The sequence below is a fragment of the Onychostruthus taczanowskii genome, unplaced genomic scaffold (genome assembly GCF_017590055.1).
Source record: "Onychostruthus taczanowskii isolate IOZ18803 unplaced genomic scaffold, ASM1759005v1 scaffold3, whole genome shotgun sequence".
Taxonomy (NCBI): domain Eukaryota; kingdom Metazoa; phylum Chordata; class Aves; order Passeriformes; family Passeridae; genus Onychostruthus; species Onychostruthus taczanowskii.
In genome coordinates, this window is record NW_024500349.1 from 4,333,196 (window position 1) to 4,359,908 (window position 26,713).

Consider the following 26,713-nt stretch of genomic DNA (forward strand, 5'->3'; position numbering starts at 1 on the left):
AGTCAAATTAAAGACACTTACCTCACTTAGATTAGATTTTTCATCAAACTCTAAACAACATATTTTTTCAAATACTTTGCAGATAGAGTAGTTCCACTTATAGCTCCACTTACTTCCAAACTCTGGAGAATAGAAGAATGGAACAGAATGGAATAGAATAGAATAGAATAGAATAGAATAGAATAGAATAGAATGTTCTTCAGCTGGAAAGGCCTGCAACAATCATCTAGTCCTGACCACTTAAGGTCTGACCAAGCTGAAGCATGTTGCTAAGGATATTGTCAAAATGCCCCTTAAACACTGACAGGCTGGGGGCATGGACCACATTTCTAGGATGATGGTCGCAGTGTTTGACAACCCCTCTCAGTAAAGAGATGCTTCCAAATGTCCAGTCAAAATCTCCCATGGAAGGTTAAAAATCTGGGGCTGTCAAGTTCTTCAAAACTGTTACAGTGTGGCATATCGAAGAGTGGTCAGGATAGGGAGAGTGAATACCTATGAGAGCTTACATAGCTCAAATGCAAAATTCCCTGTAAAATGAGAATTTGTCTGCATACATACTTCATGGCACACATAAAAAGCTGCTGAAAATATTAAAAGATAAAGCAATGTTTAAAAATTGCCATTTAGGATTTCTAAATCCTATTGTCATTTTTTTCTCTAATTAGCTTTGATTCAAAACCAGAAACAAAGAATACTTGGAAGAAGAAGATTCAAAAAAGAATTCAGCAAAAACAAATCAATTTGTTGATTTCAGAATCAACAAAAATAAGATTCCAGTTACAATACTTTTGTTGGCAGGCAATTACTGTCAGATGTCATCAATACTTAAGAGAAAGAAAATGATGCTTTAAGAGAATATGTCTGTTTAATTTCCTGCTTTTTGCTTAATGATGAGTCTCCTCTTCCTTTTAGTTTCTTCTAATTACTACAACTGCAGTAGGACACAGTAAATTATCATTTCATTTCATTTGCTCTTATGACATTTGAGGTCATATCCACCAAAACCTTAGGCTCTGTCCTAGAATGAAATTAAAATTTAAATGCTTTGGAGAAACTGTGCCTCAAAGGCAGTTCTCTCTTTAGCATTGCTATTGACTAAATTATTTTGTTCTTAAATTAAACTATATGTATCCAAACTGAAACAGAAAAAAAAATTGTCCTCCTCTTATTCAATCCATTCCTGGTGAATTCAAACACTAGAAATAACACTCAGATTTTTGTTTGTTGACATGTTGGAAAAAATCAAAACTAAATTTCATTGAACTAAACAGCACAAACAAAAAAATATTCTAGCTTGAAATGTACCCATAGCTTTTCTTCTCTATTTAAAGATCAAAAAACTAATTTTTATTCTCATGAAAACTGTTAGAAAGTATTAAAATTAAAAATATTAATACAGTTTAATTGCCAACTGAACATACAGAAGTGTTAGTGTATTTTTAAACATTTACAATCTGTGTTCTGCAACATATTTTAGCTCCTACAGTAACAGCTCTTTGGTTTAATGCAGGCTGCATGAATGTAAAAAGGATGGCACATAGCACTAGAACATCAACTGCCTACTTGGAGAATGATTAATTTAAGATAAATAGATGCCTGGCTTCAGCTACACTGATTGTGTTTCCTATCCCAAGCTGCAGAATCAGTGTTTCCACTCAGATGTTGTAAAACATATGCAGGAATCATTCTTTTCCACTCACAAACCACACTGCATCACAGATTTAATCTTGCTCTTCTGCACTCTATGGCTGAATTTAATTTTACTCCTGCCATCAGCCTAATAGACAAAAAATGTTTCCTATTTATTTTAATACATAAACTAAACTCATGTTATTCTGGTTTCATCCCACTTCAATTTCTTGGTTTGATGGAAAATAACAAAAAGGTTAACTCTGCCTACAAGTACATAATAGAATCACTTAGAAGAAATAAAAAAAAAAAAAAAAAAACCAATCACAACATACCTAAATGGAAAAGTATTTCATTTCATAATGATCATGGGATTTACCAGACATGAAAAACAGAAAGACACAGAAAAAAGATCTCGCTTCTTTTTTCAGTGCTGCAAAACAAGACTATTTGTTTATTCCATTGTAAAATGCATTTTTTAAAAAGACTCCTACAAAAATTAATGGCTCTGTCTTATGAGATTGCAGATCCCTAAAACTCCTACCCACTGGGCTTAAAGCAAACAGCATCTCCCACTCCCCTCTGTAGTGTCAGCATCTGTTTTCCCCTTTCTGCAGACACTATCCCACTCACAATAAACAATTACTTCCCTCAGCAAGCCAGGGTGGAACACAGCCTTTCTCAGGCACCACCCACTGCCTGTCTGGAGGAATTGGGTTGGATGGAGTGCAGTGACCTACAGTGGGCATAAAGGAATTGGAGTCTAGGAAGGGGCAGACTGGGTGTCTGGCTTAGACTGAACTTGGGGGAGAGGAGGTGTTCACTTAGCAGTTGGATTGTTAATGACCTTCAGCATGTCTTACAGTAGGTTCTTCCAAAGCACTGACTAGCAACCCCGTCCTCAAGCGCATAACTGGAGATAGATTTTCTACAACTAGACATGGTCACAGAATCAAAAAAAAAAAAAATCAGACTGACCTTAAAGTGGAGCAGCTTTTCATATCAGTCAATATGAAATAAGTCAGATAAGCATCCCTTGAGTTGGATGAAAAGAAAAAAAGAAAAAATATCTATGTGCATTTCAGTATTAAATTTCTTTTGTATTATGCATATGGATTCTAATAACTCACTTCAACATTTTTATTTCCTCTATGTAAACATTTAAAGCAGATGTAAATTATTCAAGAGAACAGCTTGGAAATTTTTCTACTCCATCACAGAAAATATAGCAATAAATATATGAATATTAGGAACTACCTAAGAGATGAGAGATGATTTTACTCCTATTTCCCATTTATTTTCTTCCCAACAGTATTCCAGTCAGGGGACCAATTAGTGGTGCACGATGATCTAGAGTTCTAAGTATTTGTCCACAAGAATAAACCTGCAATTACTATGCCATTTTATGTAGGCTACCAGCATCTCACAGATGATGACGAACTTAACTGAAACTGCTTCTTTTAATTGCAAAACATATTTAATACACACAGCAGTTTTTAATTATGAGCATGACTTTATTGCTTCTAGTATTTTTTTTTTTGTAAATAGTGGAAGCTTGCATCTGGAAAACACCAAAAGGTTATGTTGTTATCTGTTGTAAATTCAACAGTAAATGGTGTGAGGAGCAACTCTTACCTTTACCCTGTAAAATTCTCTGTCTGAATCACTTGACAAGATTCCTGGTATGTTACTCTCTCTTAAAAGGTTACATATTCTTCAGCTATAAGAATCCATAAAAGGACATTGTACAGTTCCCAGCTTATGTCCTCAGGCAGAAGCAGGCTCTTTTCCCAACTGCAGAGTAATCTAAATCCCTTAGAGAATCTCCCTACTGCTCTTGTCCTGCCTGGTACTGGCTATGAGTTGCAGACTGTACAGGAGATTCACACACATTCAGAGGAAGTTTATTCACAGTGCTGTGGTTTAACCCCAGCTGTAGCAGCTCAGCCCCACGAAGGTACTCATTCATGCCCCCATGGCAGGATAGGGGAGAGACTTGTGAGGGTAAAAGGGAAAAAAACTCATTGGTTGAAATAAAATCAGGTTAGTAGGGAAAGCAAAACCCCCACACACAAGCAAAGCAAAATGAGGAATTAATTGACTCTTCCCATGGGCAGTCAGCTGCTCAGCCATCTCCAGGAAAACAAGGCTCCTTCACATGTAATGGTGACTTGGGAAGGCAAATGCCATAAATCCTAATTTTGTCCCCTTCCTTCTTCCTCCCCCAGCTTTATATGCTGACCATGACACCATATGGCATGGGATATCCCTTTGGTCAGTTGGGGTCAGGGTTGTGTTCCCTCCCAGCTTCCCATGAAACCCTATCCTACTCACTGGTGGGTTGGGGTGAGAGACAGAAAAGGCCTTGGAACAGTGCAAGCCCCACTTAGCACTAACTAAAACAGCCCCGAATGATCAGCTGTTCTCAGCACAAACCCAAAATGCCTCTCCATACTAGCCACTGTAAAGAAAACAAACTCTATCCCAGCCCAACCAGCACAGTCAGAATGTTTTGAATATACAGATTAGCTGCATGAAAATGCAAAATTGCCCACTATGATGGCACAGCAGCAGCAGCTCCCCATATTCCTTCACATGCTACACAGGTGCCAGTATGCCAGATTAAAGGACACGTAATAATACTCTGATGTAAGTTACATCAGTAGGGTGCAAGCCACACTCTCCAAACTTAAGAGATAGTCATAATATTCTGTGACTTCCACAGAGCTGCAAGGTTATAAAAGTGGAGGAAGAAATATGAGATTCTGGGCATGTATTTTTTATCTAGACATAAGTTCATTTCTAAGAACCCAATGACTACCAAATATTACAAGTTTAGGTGTCTAGACCATTAGTCACAAAGAACTTTCCATATTCATACCTTTAAATATTCTGTATATTCAGCAATTATGCTTTTAAGTGATGAGTGAGTCCCTGTTTCAAGTCTTGATGGAAAGGGAAAATATATAAAACATCACAACCACATCTGAATCACTCAGACTTCATCAATATTAAGGCAGATACACTGCTGGTTAAGCTATAGAAAAATGATGAAGTGAGGAATTGTATTACAAACAAAAGACAAATTATTTTTATGATACAGCAAATGAAAGGCTGCCCTAAAACCGTATGCAAGTTTAAACAAAAAAATGCAAAATTCAGCATCCAGATGACTACTGACATATATTAAAGTATGGCCTGCATGAGATTTCCTTCACGGTGTACATTTAAAAAGTAATTCTTCAGAAATATATGTGCCTTAATTTTATTTCCTTAGGTAATATGGAGGAGAAATCATATTAAAAAATAAAAATACAAACCCCACAACAGAATATAGCCATAGAAATATCTCCTGGTGCAGCTCCATTTCACCTAACTTCATCAAATGGGATCTAATGCACTAAATTGTCCTCAAAAGTTTAAACCTGAAAGAAGGTTGAAGATAATTAAACAAGTTTTAAAACATTTTTCATGGCATCAAGAAAGCATCAAATACAATTTTCTGTAGTTTAATGATACACCTTGACACTGTATGTCCATATACATGGGAGATTTTTAAATCCCTTACTGTACAATCTTGAAAGTGGAATTGCATTTAAGTTATAACACTTGTATGCAGTTTTATAACTTGGTAAATTTTAAGCTATATGCAAAAGAAATGTTTCAGACTTTGTTTTAAAACATATTTGCATATATCTGATTTAAAAGTAGGAGATAATTAGTCCTTAAAAAGAAATTATGAAAATGCTGTAAGTAGAAATGAGGATTATATCAAAACTAATGATTTTGTCCATTGACTATGTGCTTCTAAGTAATAATTTAACTTTTATTTATGCCAGCAAAGCTATTGATTCAGGTAATGTTTTTCAAGGCTATTCTTATTTTCAAAAACTACAGTAAGATAGTATCCTGAAAACTAGGCATAGGGAGTATGTGATAACCACCTGTTACAGAAACACCCTCTTCTGAAGCAAAAAGTCAATTCCTGTGGCAGTGGAAGTGGATGGAGCTGCTCCACTGGTGAGCAGAAGCAAGGAAGCAGGAAGATGCAGAGCCCACATGGTGGGCAGTTTTCCTGGTTTTGTCTATGTCATGATTTCTATGCATAATACTTCCTTAATTCTTGCACCCTTCTTTCTGATGCGTGAGATAGCAGAACCCTGTACCTGCCAGTCTGCAGAAAGCAAAAGACTGTCTCAGACACACAGAACCCAAGCCTGAGTATTGTGCATTTAACCTGCTCTGTGATTAGTAATTTTCCAGTTTTTCACCATCATGAGCAACACAGAGGTCTCTAAACAGCTCACCTCTCAGGCAAGCCTGAAGCATGTGCCTGCACTGAATTTCAAACTCAGTCTGTTTTTACCCATTACTGTTTCCACGAAAAGTATTCTTGCCATATAAGCTGACTTCAGCAGCCTGCTGCTATTGACAACCTTTATTGTTTAGGACACGAAGAAGAAACATTTACTTGCAGATTTCCAAAGCTCTAATTAGAGACAACCTGGGAATGCAATACTTAAAAAATGAGATGTTTCTGGGTATCTTCTTTTCATCACAAACTGCTGAGTTCCATTTAGCTCTCATTTACAAATGTGCTACGTAAATGATTCATTGAGACTGTCTGCATATAAATAACTATTGAACTTTTGTTTTCAAAACCAAGTTTTCCCCACCCCCCAAATCATGTACATCCCAAATACATGATCCTGAGCTGCAACTGGTCTCCTGGATCACAGCAGCCAACAAATTCTCTTGATAAATCTGATTTCAATTTTTGATTGCAAAAAAATACCAAAAGGTGTTTGCCTTGAAAACTATTTATACGTCATTCTGTTTCAAGTAGAAACTCACTGGAGGACATCCATAGCAGGGACAGTCCAGTGCAGTCCTCAGAGGCAACCAAGGCATAAAGCCATAAGCTGTAGCCCATGATCACACTGCAGCTCTCCTCCTGTGAAGCCTGAAAGGAAAAGGCTTTTGAAGAGCAGATCACATATCCTGATTCTTTGCTTAAAAGAGTCCCTGCATAGACCAGAATACCTCACACCCTCTGTGGTGTGTCAGTATAATCATGCTATATCCGCATAAACTGAACAGTGTTTATGTTTGATTATAGTTATATCTGAAGTGCATTAAAACTGTGACTTGCTGCCTGAGTCCACACCATGCATTCATATCATCTCTGCCTATGTGTGCAGCAACAGATACATCTCAATTCCAGTAAGTGACATTTAGACACCTGCTGAACATGGGAAGAATGCCTGAGCCTCAAAGCCCATTGCTGCTGTGATTCAAAGACCATTTGCCATCTCAGAAATTATCTGCTTTTGAAGACAGCACGTCCAGATGCAACGACCTCTGTAGCTGTTGAGCCCACACCAAAGGCAGCAATGGAACCAAGAGCAATTATTTTTTCCTGTGGTATTTGATCCAGTTTTCCAAGTTATCATAGATTGAAGAAATGTGTACATTTAGAAAAAAAAAATCTAAAATCTCAGATGATTACTAAAAGACAGATTTTGTGAAATTAAAACAAAACAAAAATCCCAACCCCTACACAAAATATTAGGTATCTAAAACAGATTTCAATGAATTTTAAGCCTTTCAACCAGAAGACAATCCAAAATCTCCTGATCTATCTAAATCTGGAGATAGCAAAAATGTTTTGAAATGCAAAAATGTGTTTAAAGTTCAAGATTATCTAAGAGCATTGCCAAGAGTCCTGAACACTCCCAGGACTCCCTGTTAGCCAGCACTGCCCCTTTGGCTGAGCTCCACGTTTGCCCAACCAGGCACCATTTCTTGAAAGTGCCTGGAAACGCAGGCTTGGTGAGAGCACGAAAAACACTCAGAAACATAGACTCATAGAATCAGGTCAGCCTGGGTCAGAAGGAGCATTAAAGATCATCTAGTTCCATTGCCTCTGCCACGGAAAGGGTCACCTTTCAGTAGAACAGATTGCCCAGACTTCCATCCAGCCTGCCCTGAAACATGTCATGTTTCTGAATGCCACATGGCATTCAGAAATACAGGAAGAGAAGGAAAGCTTTTATAGACTTCAATGGTTAAAAAACTTGCCAGAAATTGTGAGCAGTGTGTTTTGTGTCCTTCTAACTGAAAAAATCCCAAACCTAATTTACAGCTTCCCAGAGGTGTACTACTAAGCATCACACAGATGTTTATACTTTAGGATTTTTTCACCTTTTTTTTTTTTTTTTTCAAAATCTTAGGAATGCTGTGAAAAGGGGAAAGCTAGAGGATGATTGCTGAATTTCTTCATGTCTAAAAGCACACATGTACCTAATTCATAGAGGCACTGCAGGAATGCATTACTTAAAGCATCATGAACAGACAATAGCAGTATAAATTACAAGTACTGTTACTGCTACTAGTAGCAATAATAACAATACTTGACACTAGTATAGTGCCTTTCATCTGAGAATCGCAAAGCACTTTACAAAAATCAATTATAAAGATGCTGTGAGGTAGGTAAGTATAATCTACCTTTTATAGATGATGAAACACAGGCTCATGTCAGTTAATTGAATTGCTAAAATTATCCAGGAGGCAGGCATAGAACCACAATAGATAGTGCACATAAGACCTCCTCTGTCATCTCTAACTACCAGGAATTCTTCTTTCCAATGTGTCACCTATTTGCTCTCACTTATCATTTTTGTGAGCTGTCTTCAACAAGTAGTTTTCATTACCTTTCCTATCATTATAAATGACAGAATTAAGGATATAACACTAGAAAATATACCCCTGTCCTTTCATTTCCAGGATAGATGTCATGTAGCATTATATGAACAATCCATTTACATGTTGTAATGCCTATTAATATTTACTCTCTTTTTTTTACTATTTTGGTGAAGAAATAAAGTATTGCCTATCACAACAAAAAAAAAAATTCTGGTAGATTTTACAAAACCATTCACTTATTCTCATGCAAACACTACATAATCTAACTACTTTCTCTTTTGCCCACTGATTAAGAGGGAGTAGATTTTTTTTTTTTTTAAATAACATGAAATCATGCCTATATAGTCAGGAACAATCACATGCTACATGCCATATGATCTCACCCAGGAAGATGCTCAATGACACTCCCTGTTAAATGCACCTTCACAAGTGAATCCCACCTACAACTGCAACTTCTGAGTTCAAGGACAGCCCCCGGCTGAGGAACCTGTGCTGAAAGGCCCCAGCTGGAATTGCACCTCACCTTGTAAACTCAAAACTGCTGGCTTAACACTGACTGCTCACAATACAGTTATTTCAAATAAGTAATGACAGTATCAGAGGCCTGCCACTTTTAGATTATCCTGAGCTTAATACAGGTGACTAACACCCAAGCTCTGCCAGAATCTTCTCCTTCATTAAGGTTGATGTATCATTATTTTTTTCAAAAGTCAAGTACCAGCTAGACACTTAGCTGCACAAGAAGTTCACTGACTGGAAAAGGAAGAAATCTCATTAAAATTTTCCAAGCCAAGATGTGTCATGTGAAGTACAGATACACTACCACTGGACCCAGGCAAAAATTACTGATGCTGTTCTCATAATATTAATGTGATAAATTTTTAGTCTTGTTAATAGTAACATAAAATGAATGTATATAAATATAATACACATTTTTATTTTAAACATTAATTTCCCCACACACATTTTTTCCCTCTCCAGTATCATATTTTATCAGGAGAATAATAGATCACTTCTTCTCTAGCTTCAGTGAAAATGTACTTTACTCTGTTTTTGTATCTTGTAAAGACATCAGCAGTATTTAGATATTGTGGCTTAGAAACTGAATCATGTTAGGTGCTTACATGCACAGTGTCGCTTTACTTTCTGCAAGCAGCTCATTAACAGGAAGCAAACAGCCGCCTCCATTTGCCTCTTACTTCCCTTCAAGATTAATGGAGGAGCTTCCCAACTACTGCTGCTGCTGCATTGTGCAGTCCCGTCTGCACAGGTGCTCTTGGGAAGGGGACATGGTCATCTTTCCCTCCTTGTGCCTTCCTTGCCCGACCTTCTGCTCTTGGCCCTTCTCCGTCAGTCACTCACTGGCTGCGGGTGTGCACTCTGCACTGACCCAGCACACAGCAAGCTTTAAGAGCAAAGCACACTGGAGCTCCCCAGGAGCAATCAGGGAGACATATGGACACAATTCCTTCATACAACATTCATTGGAACCTTCCTTTTCTTCTGATTTTCCCTTTTCCATGCTTGCTGAATGTATTTTTACCATATTACTGCATAAATACACAGGGAAAGGAAGGTGGCCAAATGTCCACAAGATTTCTCATATTCTATGAAAACACTACATGTCCTACTCCTTTCCTCAGGCTGCATGCAGTAAGGAAAGCTAAAATCAAATTTCATTCAAAGGTCTTCCTGCTATAGAACATTCAACAACTTTAATTCAAGCTGACTTAGCATGGGAAATGTACACGTGAAAAAGACATTGTTCTCTCTTCATGAGAGAACACAGCAACCCTATTTCAACAGTCAGCCAAAAGAAGCTGGCCTAAATTTTGAGCTAAAACTGCCATAATTTTAAGTCTTCCTTCTTTTGAGAGAACAAAAAGGGGTGAAAAAAGTAGTTACAAAAATCTCTTTATTAAGAATAGAGAGAAATAGTCAGTTACAGGTCACAAAAACTCTCAATAAATCAATTAACCAACCTCTGTAGTTTGTTAAGCTTGTTCAGTTTTCAAAAGTGACAAAACATTAGCAAAGGTACAGCAGTCTTTAAGAGCACTCATATGGAGAGTGTTTGGTGTGCTAACAATAACAACTGCCCAAACACACACTCTTTAATAGCCCAACCATCCAGAGTAAAAACTCACATCACTTACAATATCCTGCGTAATCCCAAATTTTCCATGTTTTAAATCCAGTACCTTCCAATACCCTCACATTTACATGCATGTAAATCTTTGAAATCAACTTGTATTAAGTTTTATACATTTCTAAATTTAAAAAGACACAGTTCTGTTGTTGATTCTGAGCATTAGATTACAACTTCTAACCTTTCTGTAGAAGAAATCTAATTATACATCAGATCACATTCAAAACACAAGCCCCATTTAGCTTCCTTTAAAGGCATTTCAGCCTTAATATCTCAGCCCAAAAGATCATTTAAAATTAACTCAGCTATACAACCAGTCATGTTAACCTTGTTTGCTGTTAAGCCAAACCTGATAGAAACTCAGTAATCCCCAATTACCACTTTCTAACACACATAATATAATGACCCAAAAGTAATCTGACTGAATTTCTGCTTCAGAATATAATTATAGGATTGCAAATATATTTTTTTCTCCATGAAAACAAAAAATGCTCTTACAAATTTTGTATTTTATTCTTCATGGAGGAACTTGAAGCATTCCTCCTTTGCCATTGTTTTCTGCCAATACACAATGCCTATATTTATTTAATAACATGGGGTTTTATACAACTAGAAAAAAATCAAGATCTTTATGTGCCAATCATAAACCAAAATAACACCAGGAAATCTTCTCAACTTCAACATATGCAGGATCAAGCCCTGAAGTGACATTATCAATCACTCTGTGTGTATAACATAAAATTAATTTGATATTTTAAGTTTTTGCTTGTGATTGTATTTACTCTTAAATCCCCTTGGGAGCATAAAACGCTCACAGAATGAGTAAGATGTGCCACTCATATGGCAGAGTAATTGCATGGGAGCCAGGATTCTCTATACACATTTTTTTCAAGAGATTTTGCTGAAAATCGTGAAAGTCAAACTCAGTAAAACTCCTTGACAGAGCTCAGGGAAGCACAGATTCATTCCTGCACTGGTTATGGGGTAAATAATGTACCTCTCTGACCCCTTGCTGTGTAAAATGCCAGTCCTCAGTGCAGAGATGAAGCAGCAACCTGCTGCTGCCTTCTTGTCCCCAGCCTGCCATCAGCACTTGAGCACCTGTGACACTTTGCCAATATTAACTAATGGCTCAGACATAAATTATTCCACATGCCTGCCTAAAAACCACACTTCCTAAGGACATACCTGCCATGAGAAGGTGTGGTCCTGCAACTAGAAAAGATATTGATTCATTCCCTCCTCTACTCAAAACTATTCTCAGCATCATACCTGAAGAAGGGAACTCTTCTTTATTTCCCTGACAAAAGCTGCATTTTTTCAGATTGTAGTTTGTGATAAAAACACTCACAGTGATAAAAAAGCAACAGTTTATAGTTTACACACACTAATAAAAACACTGGAATTACAGTCAGGCAGGGGAGGCAGTTCACCCATCTGCATACTAAAACCAACCCTACTTCCACCACATTGCTTGTAACCTATACATACACACAAAGTACACATAAATTAACTAAAATCCTATGTAATCTGTACCTGTGTTTCAGTTGCTTTGGGGGTGGGAATAAACCAGTGCCAGAAGGACAAATATCACAGTGAAAGAGCTAACTTGATTTCCAGCTGCAGTTGTGGACTAATTCATTAACCAGCTACAGGGAGAGCAAAAATATCCTCATTCAAAATTGCCAAAATTCTGCTTTCCAAGGCTTTTACTTTTTTGTGTCAATTATTTTAGATCTGCTATCATGTTGCAGACCTTTGGCTATGGATGAATACCTTTTCTCTAGCTTGCTAGCATTATGAAAACTAAACCAATGAAAAAAAAAAAAAAAAAAAAAGAATGTTTCCCGTTATGAAAACTAAACCAATGGGAAAAAAAAAAAAAAGTATGTTTCCTCATATTTTGCTTCCCCCTTTTTTTTCTCCTTTCCCTTTCACCTTCCCAAGGCAGTTCTTCACATCACCCCCTGGCTGCTGAACCATGATGAACTCCAAGTGCCTCTTTGGCCAGATGAGTACCCCATCCCTTCACCATTCCATCCTCATTATTCTCATGCTGGTTTCCTCCTGAACTTTTGGGCAGAGAGCACTGCCTTGTCGGTACCACAGTGCACGTGTGTAACTCTGCTAGAAGATGTACCAAGAGATGGGCCAGCACAAAGTCATCGTATATATCCACCCCAGCTGGAGAAACTGAAGCAGTCTCACAAGCCCTCTGGCATACCCACAGATGTCATTTTCCTGGACTTGGAATCACAATGGAAATATTTACCACCTTCAGGTAGTAGACCAAGACAACTAGATCTCTCACTGGCTGAATGGTGCCATCAATAACATGACAGCAGTAAGACCTCCCAAATGTGAATCCCTTTTGTCCAGCAAAGCACCAAGCTCAAAAGCTTCCCAGCACCCAGTGACCTACAGTCACAGAGATTCCCACATCATTCCTCCTGTGCACTCACCTGCAGGACTGAAACAGCACAGTGACTCTAGTCCTGTGAAGAAACACATCTTATGTGGAAATAAATGTCAGCCTTCCGGTTTTATCAGAGGACAGGATCCCACTGAAGCCATTAAAGAGCAGGATTCTTCCTCAAGCAGCCTTACAGATAATGACTATTGGCAGTTTAGAGGAAATTAACAGTGTTGCAACACTGCAATTAAAGGAAAATAAACAAACAGCAATCCCTAACAGGGCAGCTAAATATACAAATCCAGAAAATCCATTTTATATTAATAAAGGATAATGCATTAGATTTCAAATGAAACCTGAAAATGACACTTGTCCTTCATAAGAAACTAATCACTTCACTAAGCCAACAGCTGAGGTTAACTGGTTAACTAGCCTAGTCACTCAGGCACAAAAATTATAACAGCAGAGAATTGGATATTAATTTAATATTAAGGTATTAAGATAATATTAGATTAGGATTAATATTAGCTAATGTTGAGATATAAAGTGTGATCACTGATTCACATTTCGAGAATGCACTGCTCTGCACTTGTAATCCAGCAAAAGTTGCAACTGATTTCTGAGGAACTTTTTTTCTTAAAAGGAAAGATTAAAAGTGATTTTTATGTGTATTTTACTAAGATCTGGTTTATTTCAACCAAAAATCTGGATTCTAAAATGAAGTGGCCCCAATGTTACTATGATGAGCCTCTAAAATATCTAGCATAATACCATCATCCCACAGTGAATAACTCATAATTGTCCTTCTGAATGAACATCTACCTGCTATGAGGATAAGGAATGTGGCAGCAAGTTCTGAGTCAAACTGTGTTATCTTAGGGAAGTGTGCAAATCAAAGATGTGCTCCATGAAGAGAAAGGTGTTATATTAACTGCTTGAGTAGCTTTGCTGTAGCGGTATGGTTTGTATTTAACCAGCATTGTTTGTGTTTCACGAATACAGAAAAGACAGTCACCTTATAGAGTCCAGCAAAGATATGCAAGGTTTTATGTTTGGAGCACAGTTGCATTTTCCATCTAATTGAAATTCTGCAACTGAATCACAGTGATACTTCCACCCTAGAGGTCCTAGCAACTAGTATTCACTAACTTTAGCCACATTACTTACTAAGCAAAATCTAAATAAAATCTCAGGATGAAATCCTGCTGGCATAAAACAGCCTTAGAAAACATAATCAATTTAACAGATTGATTTACACAAGCTAAAACTCTACCCTGAATAGTCACTATGCATGTCTGCTTCCTGTGAATTTTAAGAATTCTTGAAGAAACTACAAAAAGTACTCCAAGAAGCTCATTATGATTCACCAATACTCTCTCATCTGCTCTTCGTCTTTGAAGTTTGCTGCCTGAATGGTGAAGCTGAACTTTCTCTTCTCCAGTCAGCATATGCATATCACATTTATTGGGAATCCTCCTGTCAGGAACACAACATAGATTTGTAATGGGATTTGTGAGGAAACCCACCTGCTTCATCTGATCCAACCACCAGACTGCTGTCAGGAGATCCAGCCACTACCCTTCAATCTTCGGAAGTCCCAACACCCCAAGACACTGCCCTTTCTTCTGCAGAGCTTGATGGAGCTGGAGCCCAGGCTGCACTTATTCTGGTAACTCAACAGGGCCCAGACATAGGCTCAAGCAATAGTGGTGCCACCAATTCTGATTTTTGTGCTGTGCTTCCCAACACAATTTTGACTTATGACACCCACCATTCTCTCAATGCACAGTTACAGTTTGGGGAAGAGCAGTGTCTGAGAGGTTTGCCCTGCAGGTGGTTAGCAGTTCCATACATGGGTAGGATTTCAAAGCCAGTTTAACAAAGGAGGCTTTTTCCTGTCATTGAGCAGCTCATCAGTGCTGTTAAACTCTCTTGGAACTGAAACTGCAGCAATGTTAATGTTTCTGCCCTAGCCTAGCTCCCAAACTCTCTCCAAGAAATGTTTGGGGCAGTGCTACTTGTTGAACAGCACAAACATACTGGAAACAACACTGACAATTTCACTGTTTAGCTGATTAAGCTCCAATGCCTGGCACAGTCCCTGGTGTTGTTTACTAACGCACACACACTGCCTTTGAGGTTCTGAGCCTCAGTGCTTTCTGTAGGAAACTCATTTACTTTGCAATTAACCTCCCTGTTCACATTTACTATTCCCCTTCCGTTCCTCTCCCAGTCCCTTCAGAAAACAGTCCTCTCCACGCCTGCCAGCTGTGATGCCCACAAGTCTTTGTTCACCGTCCTTCAGAGCAGAGGCAAGGATTCCCATTTTTGTTGTTTGTTCGCCTCACTGTGAAGTAGTATACAACTGCAGTACTAAAACACTGTACTTGAGGGCTCGTTCTTAATATGCAGATCTTATCAAAATATATTAGTACCATCAAGTAGAAAATTGAGACCTTTATGTTTCTTCAGATACCACATATCTTGTTTAACTCTGTGAGAGACTTGAACCCTACAATTTATCCTATAGTATGCTGTAATCAGAAGCATCAATCTTTTTAAGGCTGTCTAATGCCTAATGCCTGCAGTCACCATCCTTATTAGCCAGAGGTTAGAAGCATAAGCATAGAGAAGTACTCTTATAATTATAAAAAGGAACATTTTCTTTCAAATCATATAACTTGAGCAGACAAGCCTTTTTCTGTAGGAAGAGGCTCAGAAGTCTTTGAGTATTTAAAACACTTCAGCATAAGGTGCTACAATTACTTAATCAGTTCTTACTCTTAAAAGGCCATCAGGAAGCTCGTTAGGATTTCTATAATGGCTCCCAGGCAAGCAGAAGGTCAAGATCTGAACTTTACCTGAGCAGACATAGGAAGAAAGGCTGTCAGTGATTCATCAGTTCATGGTGATCTCACATGCTGATTATTTTGCTATGCTTGGGGGCATGGTTTGGGGTAGCTTGGGGTTGCTGAGTTTGGGATTTTTTTCTTTTTTTTTTAAATTGAAATGTATTGTACTGCCTGGTACAATAATAAATCACAGCAGTTAAAATGGTGTTGAAATTATATATTTCAAGCACTTTTTAAGTCAGAATTTTGTTCTTCAAACAGTGCTAGTCAGAACATCAGGAAAAAATATTACTATAAGATGTGTTTTGGGAAATATTTGGGATAAGGAACTGTATTTCAGTAGAGGAAAAAGGTGTTCAATGTCCTTATTACTGAAGTTTACAGATGAACTTCAGTTTTTAAAAAAAAAGGCTTTGAAAACTGTTTATCTACTGGAATATTTCTAAGTGTACATAATCAGTAATCCTCATTTGCTATAGCTTAAAGAGCAAGTCTTCGAGAATACGCAGTGGAAACAAAACATTTTTGCTGTAGATTTTAAGCACATTTTTCTGCCTTTGGTTTTTATTGACTGTGAAGATTATGCAAGCTCTGTTAAGTCATTCTGTAAACTTGTTTAAATCCCTTTCAAGGAAAGAAATTTTCTACCTTCCTCCAATTTGCTGTTTATAATGGTCTTTACTGATGAAAGCTGTCATATATGCAAATCAACATAAATATTTAAAGGCTGATTCCACAACCCACAGAAATCAAATTCAGTCACCTGCAACCTCAGTGATTCTGTAAGGTGAAGAAATAACAATATAAACAGCAGATAGCTGTCAAAATTAAAAAAAGAACCCAATGAATTTATTTTCTCTATTATCCTTTCCCCATTAAAAGCAATAACATGGCATATGGATACAACCCTCTATTTCAAGTCATCATATCTTTTTTTATATAATAAAAAGCCCAGTGCACACATTTATTAACATAGCCAAAATGAAAGGCATACCTTTATCCACCAGGTGTTATCATTTTCAAATAAGACATCTCCTCTAGGGAATACATTTGAAGGCCATTTTTTGTTTATTTTTTGGGAAGGGTTTACTTTTGAGATAAATAACCACAATATTGGATCTATATTTTTGAAGTTTAACTTATAAAAGATGTTTATTATAATTCTAAGCAATAAAACATATCTATTGTGCAGTATACATGCACAATAAAATCTCCTGTTGCACATGGTATAGAATACACTGGTTATAAATAGGCCTTCAGACGAAGATGAAAAAAAAAAGTATAAAAAGTATAAAAATCAGCAAGTTTACATATTCAATACTTATTTCAATGTAATTTTTGGTTTATAGGCTATGAATACATCTGCATCAAAGAACACAAATCTGTGATTTTTCTGTTATTAGTCATCACAAAAATTTATCACTCACTCCCAGAAAAAGAACATTTTAAAAGTGATGCTTATTTGTGAATAAGCAGTGTCTCCATCATTGCTCCTTATATTGCCTCTTTTCTGCATTTAATAGCCTAGGATGCATTTATCATTCAAATGAAAATTGAAATCTTTGTATGTAGTAACAACCTGATTTTTCTTCATTTGTCTGATTAAACTATTTTTTAATATGGGTTTTGCTATCTTCTCTTTAAAGTGAAGTGTATATTGAAACATTACAAAAGGGAAAAAATGCCAGTGTCCATCCTGTAGATGTATACAACAAAGCAGCCTTGGACTTCTATATGGGAAGAGCAGTAGTACAGTTTTGTAAGGACAGCACTTAAGCATTCAGACAGCTTGGAGGAGCTGCATATGTACTCAGTGACATTTATGGGATGTTTATTTATTACTTGGTGCACACAAACTACTTGCATGCACATCACCTTGTGAGTTTGTTCCCTACAGGGACCTACATGATGACGTTTTTTAGGTTTTTTTCCTGAACTAGTCCTCAATAGCTTTGTGACAGATTCTGATCCGTGTCCATCAGACCAGGCAGCCACTCCCCATGTCGAGATACCTCTATGCCTCAGCTGCTGTTTGGCACAGACCTGCAGCCACGTGGGCTGTGGGAGTCCTGGATATTGTGTTCCTACACCGTAATTCCTCCCGGCACAGAGGAGCCATCAGTGCAGCATCTGGAAGTAAGCAGAGCCTTTCCCAGGCTGAGGAATCCTTGTTACCATCCAGTCCACCAACGACTCGCCTTAGCCAGCATTTGGACCACAACATTCACCCAGCAACCGATGCAAGGATCCTGCGGAGTCATTCCCTGTCAACCTGCAGTGCATCACCAGAAGCTTCTTGCAATCAAAGACAAGGGCTCAAGGGCAGGCTCAATGCATCAAGATCATAACTGGGTTTTTCAGTGTCTAACAAAGAGTGGCATAAATATACACATTCTGCTTCTTCTTAGACCTCCCTATAAAATCCATGGTTAGAGTTTACACACCTCACAGAAGTCATTCTTAAACTGAAAATGTAATTATTAGCACATAAAAATGAAGATTGGTTTAGATGAACATTTTGAACTGGTTACTTCTGGAACCCACAAAAGCTAATATAAAAACTTTTCTTTGAAAAAAAATACTCAGAACACCTCAATAAGTATGAGAATTTGCACTTCTAGCAGACCCTCTGATCATAGTATTCATAGAGATTTCATTTATAATTTTAACCCCAAAATATAATCTAGCAAATATTTTGCTATCAAAGGGTGTTATTTTAGGGAACTCTCTTCTTACACTTTCTAATCTAGTTTCCCAAGCCTTCCTCATGTTGCAGTCTAAGTTGGAAATGAGGGCTGCAGATTTACAGCTGATTACAACTGAGAATGTTCTCAAAGACACCAAATACAGCTCTCCAGTTCAGTCTGAGCAGAATATTGATAGAATATTTCTGTTGACACAAAAGCACTAAATCTGTTTTAGAATGTGTTCCAGAGAAAACATCAATTGAAAAATTGATATCAACTAGAGTTGATTAATGTATGAATTGTTTCAGAGCTGCATGCAATCCCCCAGCAATAGTTCTATTTCTTTACTTGAACCAGCTTACCAATTATCATTATGCATAACTATGAAACTGGGACAAAATTTTGATGATGTTTACATCTTATCTAGTATGCACATAAATTTTGTCTAGTATTTAAAAAAAAAAGAAAAAAGAAAAAAGAAAAGCCTCTCATTAAAGTGCCTTATGACTGGGCACAGAACAATAGAGTGTTCTGCACAGTGAAGAGCATCTTCAGGTATATGTACCTACCCCATGACTAATCTTGATACTTGAGCCCTGCAGCTGATTGTACAAGACAAGCAGTGATGTGTGCCCACACAAAATACAGAAGTCCAGGACTGAACTTTAGATATCTGGGTCTAATGTTGCAGTAGCCATATCACCTATGCAGATTATCAACACAAATCAAATCATTTTAGTACTCTTCATTCAGAGTTTGGAAGGTTTAAAGGCTAAGAGCAGAGCAGGCTGAATCTTCAAAAAGCAGTGCTTACAACTGTCAGTGTGGATGCTAAAAAGTTCTTTTAAAGGGTCTTATTGCTATTCAGATATGTTTATATGCATAGACTGCTGCATGCACATGTTTACAAAACGGCTAATTCTCCAATGAACACTGGTTAATTTTTGGGAGGGTCAAACTGGCTTTTAATGGTACTGCATATTATATTGGGAATTCTGGTTCCTGCAAGTGCATGAATGCATCTGTTCTTCTCTTTAACATTAACTTGATGTTGTAATAAATTTAATTAGACATTTTATGTAAGTTATTCCTAATCCATTTTTTTTACCACGGTAGGTGTACAAAACTTAGTGAGATCCTAACTCTTGAACTCTAAAAGAGAGTCTACAGCTTCTGCTCTGTTTTGTAACAAATACGATACACTGTTTTTCGTGGATAGACACATAAAGGAGTAAAACTAAACCGCTCACAGTGTATAGCAAATTGGCATTTTTAAATAAAAACACTTCAGCAGGCAGATGAAAGCATTTTGAATGGTTTTTTTTCCCACAGAAAAGTCAACATATTCTCTAGGACAAGTGAGTAAAATTAAATAAAAAATTGCTCAAACTAAAAAGCCCCAAGCCTTGCAACCCAAGGCTATACAATCCATCAGAAAAACTCAAGCAGAGGAAAATGCCTACATTCTGGCCACCCTTTGAAAGCTTTCTTTTCCTTCTTCATTTAGGTGCTTTTTACAGGGGACTTTTGCAAAACTTTGGCAGGGAATAAGTAGATTCAGGCGATGAAATTTTGTTTTTTACCACAGTTTTCTTTTCAAGAAATCTAATCTCACATGCAAGCCTTTGCATAAATAAAGTCACTCAGTTTATTTAGTTGTTAACTGGTCAAAACAAAGCATTCATTTAGACAGAGGAAGGAACTGGAGCATCCTCCCAGCAAAGCCAGGCAAGTGCATACCATGGACAGCACACGTGGGCAAGAGTCCAGGAAACAGGGCTGAACAGGCAGAGGAACAGCCTTTAATGCTTAGAGCCTGGGTAGCTCAAACCACCATCCAAGGGAGCACCTGTTTCACAATCACTAGGCCCCTGCATTCATTTTCAAATTTCTAAACAGTTCAGTATTAAAAAAAAAAAAAAAAAAAAAAAAAAAAAAAAAAAAAAAAAAAAAGAAAACCCTCTAAACTGCTCTGGGTGAGTAAAATGCATATGAACTGAAAGTGAGAATGTAAGTGGATGTAATGGCAATAATTCTGGAACTAATGGACAAACAAGCATTGCCAAATGCAAAATAACAGAGAAATTTATCTGGGTTTACGAACTCGATTGAGGGACCAATAAAAATATTAGACTGCTGGAAAGGTGCCGTCAGACATAAAGCACCTGTTTAACTTTACTGCTAATTGTCGGTGAAGGAAATGGCTCCAGCAGAAATTGGTTGAAGATGATTAAATTTAATTGCAATGCTATATACAAAGTGCTACCCACTCACTGAATTAGAATCAAAATTGCTCAAAACTGATAGATTCCACAAAAAACAGGTTTAATACAAGGCATGACCAACAAGGCTACATGTGGCAAAAAGCACATTCCCATTTTCTGAAAGTTCTTTCTGCCTCTCACATGTTGCAGAATTGCACAAAAAGCACCACAATAGGAACCATGAAATCAGGAAATAAGGTCACTGTAAGGTGGAGTGTGGGCTGCAGGAATGTTCATATTCTGCAGCACAGTGAAGGCAGGAGGGTTGGTAGGAAACACACTCAGCCCACTCCGAGACACAAAGTACCAGGAATCAATGAGATCAGAAACAGTTAGCAGGAGTGCCTGCCCTTGGTTTGTGTAAGGCAGACACCTCTGTAAGCCAGCTCCAAGCCTTCAGAAGAGTGCACACAATCCCCCCTGGCAGGCAGCCACTTTTGCTGGAGGGAGCTGCCAGAGATTTTTGGCACAGAAAACTGAAAGCACGATTTTCCATCTCCTTTACCATTTTCCCCTTTTTTTCTTTCCACAAAATTTTGTTAGTGCAGTTGGGGGTTTTCCCCCCTTTCCTTTTGTAGGACTATTTATTAGAGTTTCTGGTTTATTATCGGCCCCTCTAGACTCTATTTCTTAACTTAAATTTTACTTTTCATGCATTTTTCTAATGCTCCAGCATACCCTTCCTCTCTGCTTTCAGTGCTGTTGAGAGTGCAGTCACAGAGCTAAAGGATGCACAAGTTATCTGGTGTTCCAGTAATCACCCAGATATATGGTGGCTCCTCCTTTAACCTGCTGTAACCTAACCCATATTTCACATGGTACGCATGCACCATGTCTAGCCCTTAAATTGCTTTCTGACAACCGTGCTTGGCACATGTTTGCCACTGGCTGGTGGCAAACACAATACTGTCACTCTGTGGCAGACTTGGTTATGCCTGTGTTTCTAGCATTGATCTCAGGCAGGCAGACAGCTGCCCATGCTCTGTCCCTCCCATTCTCTATTTACACTCATTCATCCCCAGGCCCACTTAAGTTTTCAAAGTTTCCAAGCGCCTTGTGTTGTTGTCTGCTTCAGAGAGTGCTAAGGTGCTACCCAGTCCGGGTTATATTTGCTTTAGTGCTAAAACAGCTTGCTTATGGCTCAGTATCAACCAAAACGTCATTATTTTCAAGTACCTGCAATGTACTTAATTAGAACTGCTGGAGCAGCCTCTGGACATGGGGTGAGAGCTGTGCTTTTTTAAAGGTAACTCTGTGTAACAGAAAAGCCTTTCCTGCCCCCAACAACCCAAAGAAATCAGGCAAGCACCGAGTGCAACAGAGCAGCTGCTTGACAGCTTTATTTGAAAACAGCTTAGAGAAGTACATGAAAAATACTGTATTCAGCTGAAGCTGCAGGGAACAACGGAAGAAAAATAATTAGCCAAGTCAGAAATTGGCTAAGGCACTGGGTCTTCTGAGCCTTCTATTTCCTTCAAAATACAAAGGAATCTTTAAATACTGAGTAGTAAACGAGACTTTGTTTATATCTTATCTTAAAAAGCCACAGGAAGAACAGTGTACCCTAATAACATCCTTGGCTTAGAAATTATTCAGAAGCAAGGGGGCCATCTGCTGAATTCCCAGTACCATTTTCTGCTGCATCCTGGAAGTTTCTTTAAAAGTTTTGCAGGCAAGTCCTTTTCAATGCCAGCTTTGCCACGCTTGTGAAGCATGGCAGTAAATCTCTGAGCAGGCTGAGCTGCAGGTGAGTATGACAGCGTTATCTATCAAGACTTCAAAAAGTAAAACCAGTGCACTGATCAATGTAATCTATTCAGGACTCAAAAAACCTGCAGACAATAGCATCACTCTGAAGTGTAAGTAATATCTCTACATCATAATGAATTTCCTTAAACAGCAATTTTCAGAGACAGAAAGTTTGCTCATAATATGCTCCTGAATATAACTTTTCACATAAATTATAAAAGCTTAAAGCACAGAATCAGCTGTGCTTTAAAATGAGCAGTTTCCTTCATGGGTTTGCTGTCCATTATCCTTAGTAATGTTGGCCTCATGTTCAAACTCAGCATTTCCTTCTTCATGTAACTCCATCAGACTCCCCTGATAAAGGATCACTGGTGACTGCTTCTAATTCCACTCTTTCTGAATTCATCACTACTAATTTCACAATATTCACAGCTAGTCCCTTCTCCAATATGTAAAAATGAGTAAAGGCAAGGTAAAATTTTTAAAGGATTTTATGACAACAGCACGACAAATTCACTACATACCCAAAGTGTCTTATCCTTATAGTTCTACACATCTTGTTCTCATTGGAACTGCTACAGCTAAAGGTCTCTCTGCATACCAGGAAGAGGGACCACAATTGCTTCTGGTACAATAATAGCAAATGTGATAAATAAATGGTACATAAACACCCAGACTGAAAAAATCCTTGTTCATAAAACCATGAAATTTGATAAAGGTGTTTAAAATATTCACCACTGTTCTCATTTCTTAAAGCATAGCCTTAAGTCTACTGACATTTCATGGTCTGTTAATACAGAACACTTTAAATATAGAAAGGTACATATTATCCATTAAAGGCTACGCAGACTCATGCATAAGATCACTTATAGTGTACAAACAGAAGACTGTTTAATGGTACAAATGATAAAATCAAATCTTCAAGGCTGCTTCCAATTCAACATTTTAAAAAAGACTGCAAGAAATAACTTGTATCATTGAAAGTTATAATCAGGAGGGATTAAATAAAAGCACAGCACAGGGAATACAAATAAATGCCACTTGCCTAAGACTTCTTCTTAAGTATAAGAAGAGGTCCCAAGTTTAACTTAATAGTCAGACAGTTTGTTTGCATTGTGTGGGGCATTTTTTCATGTTTAAAACAATTTTACTACCTCAGTCAATACTAAATCTCAATATGCATGACTCCCACATCTATAATGCAAAATGTGTCCAGGTGGTGTTTTTTGCTGTTCACTGTTACCAACTTGATGCACACAGATAAGGAAGAAGGATATGGTCTGGAAAGTTACAAATTTGTAGGGACATGCAAATTACTCACTGCTTTCAGTATTTAATAGCAAACTATTACCCTCTGTGCCAACTGAGCATCCTTTATTATCTCCTAAAATCTGAACTTCCATATCAAAATATGAAAATAGCCTATATAAACCAATAGTAAATTCAAAATACCAAACACATGAAAAAAGTTACAAAGCTACAATTACTCAGCATTAATAAAACTTTATCATGCACCTTTACTCCCATGAGCTGTCCAACACTCCCTCTCCAAAGGACTTAGCCTATGACCTCAAAAGCCTGACTAGCTTCAAAGAGTTGCCACTAAAAAAAGGCAGAAGAAAACAAAGAAAAAAAAATTTAAAAAATAAATATATAGAGAGAAATAAATTTTTTCCCTCAAGAATTCAGAATGAAAGCTAAGGATTGCTAAAATTCCGTCCTTTCTGTATAAATGGCCCCAAAACATATAAAACAGCAACTCCTGGTAATACAAATTTAGGAAACAAGATGTTCTGTCTTAGTGAAAAGTAATACGAAGTGTCCTTGCTACTTTTTTCAAACTCTGGAAAGCTCACATGAAAGAGCATTTCTATACAGTGAAAGAGACTTGAGATTAATTTTCAACTTTATAGCTTTTTCTCTTTTCCACTAAACCCTAGATGGTTGCCTTAAGACTAAGACGGCTCAATTTAAAACAAAAGCCTTTAAAAATACACCTTTAAAGAATAAGGAACATGAATTTTCATTGGTCTTCTCTGTTACTTACATATTAACAAAAATTGCTCCCACCCAGTAGCAGGACTATGACTATTTGTTAGTGGACCTGTGTTTAAAATGATGACTTGTTAGTGGAGTCAGACAAATTTCGTGAAGTATTTAGATGGAGAGGAGTGGTGTGCATACTCACTAGGCAGTTAAAAAAGGAAAGAAATTGGAAAGTGAAGGATTTGGAGCACAATATTCAGAGGATAGTATCTTCCCAGGCTTCTGATACTACTCGACTTGAACATCAGTTGTTTGAGTTCTACTAAATCAGAAGTATTTACAATCAAGCTTGTTCCCATTTTAGATCTTTGAGATCTTTTTTCCTTTTGACCTAAATTCGAACAGAGATCTCAGCAAATGTTGCCTGCATTTCAGGAGTGGAAAGTGGAAAGTGGATCAGCTCCATGGGTCAAAGAAGACAAACGCAGCTCAGCCAATGAGTGATGGATGATACCTGCGGCGCAGTTGTGTTACACTGCACGCGACAGACACAGCAGTACAAGGGAAGAACTTGCAAGTGCTCTATCAGAATGCTAGTGCACAACACAGAAGGGATTTTGGAAGCATAGTGAAATATGTGTCATTTTTGTTCATTGGAAGGCAAGAAAGAGAACGCAGACTTTAGTTCCCGTAAGGTATTTTAGGGTGCAGGTGTGTGGCGGGGCACAACCTGGCATTGCCGAAGCTCAGGGAATCCCACCAGTGGGCTCAAGGTGTCCCTGGTACTCGTGCAAGGCAGGCTCGGCGGATGGCACGTCCGTACCCCTCCGTATGGCACACACCGACACCCGGCACGGTGACAGGGAAAGTTCGGTGGTGACTACGGAGGCGCTTGCGATGCCACAGGCAGGCGGAGAGGCGGAGGAGAGGCAGAGGGGCATCGTCGCCGCCTGGGCACCTGGCGATGTCCCCCCGGCACCCGCTGTCCCCGGCAGCACAGGACTCCCGTTCGCCCCTTCGAAACGCCTTTAGCGACTCACGGACACCGTCTAGGGTAGCTCGACGGGTCTGCAGTCTCCGCAGGACCGCCCCAAACTTCACTCATGTTCTACCTAGACGTCGGTCTAGACAGGTAGCTCACAACGCGCCTCAGACAAACTCGCAAGTGCATTTTTTTGGCAGACGAATCCACAAGAACGATCGCTTCCCTCCTCCGCCGCGTCAAAACCTTGGACAAGGTACTAAACCGCGACACCTGGAGCCGACACGGCGCCTTCCCCTCTACCAGCCTCCAACTTCTCACCAAAGCATCAGAAATTAACCTCTCCCTGGGCACGAGCCCGAGACGCGGTGCACGGATAACCCCAGCTGAGCCGTACCCCCCCCGCCCCACTGCCGAACGCCAGCACCGCCCCCAGCCCCGTCCCCGCGGCCACTCGCAGGCAGCCGCCGACGGAGAAACTTTTCCGAGCCGCCCGGCGAGGCAGCGCCCACACCGGGGCCCCGCAGAGCGGGACCGAGCCGGCGCCCACGCCCCTCGCCCCCCGCAGCCGCGCCGCGCCGGCCGCCCCCAGCGTGGGCATCCGCCCGCACCGCTCCTACCGTGCGGGGGGCAAGTGAGGGAGGGGGCGAGGAGGTGGCAGTTACCGGCGAGCGAGCGCCCTTCTTGCAGAGCGGTCCCCTGAAGACGCCTTTGATGCCGCGGTAGTGCCCGTTGCTGAGGTGCCGGGAGCTGATGACCAGGTAGCACGCCATGCGGGCCCCCCGGGCGGGCGGGCTCGGGGTGGGAGGGCAGCCCGGCTCCTCCGCGGCGGCGGTGCGACCTCCGCCGGAGCAGAAGCCCGCATGAAGGAGCGGGCGGAACCGCAGCAGCGATCTCCCTGCTCCCGTCTCATCCAGCGCCCGGGTGAGCGCTGCCAGCAGCAGGATGCACTGAAGGCGGCGGCAGCCAGAGCACATCTGAGAAAGCGCGGAGGCCAGTCCGCATGCTGCTCCGCGGGTGGGAGACGGACCGGGGAGAAGAAGGGCAGAGCGCAACTTGCACAGTCCGCCGCTGCTACGGCCCTTCCTCCTCTCCCTCCTCCCCCTCCTGCTCAGACCAGGCCACCCGCAGCCGACATCCGGAGGGGAGTTTCTCCGCGGCAGCTGGAGCGGCGGCTGCTCCCCATGGCTGTCCCCAGCGCCGGGCTGGGCGGTGGATGCAGCCGGCCGCCGCGCACAGTCCCCGCCACCCCGCTCCTCCCGTGCGGCCGCCGCAGTCGGCGCTGCGCCTCGCC

At 39.5% G+C, this 26,713-nt stretch overlaps 1 protein-coding gene across 1 annotated transcript in view; it reads right to left on the reverse strand.

Annotated features, from left to right (window-relative positions):
- Positions 1 to 26,396, reverse strand: part of ZNF804B (zinc finger protein 804B) — a 222,101-nt gene extending 195,705 nt beyond the window's left edge. The window contains exon 1 of the mRNA XM_041408373.1: positions 26,085 to 26,396. Coding sequence (XP_041264307.1) covers positions 26,085 to 26,396 — 312 coding nt within the window. The remainder of the gene's footprint in view (positions 1 to 26,084) is intronic.
- Between the last annotated feature and the right edge of the window lie 317 nt (positions 26,397 to 26,713).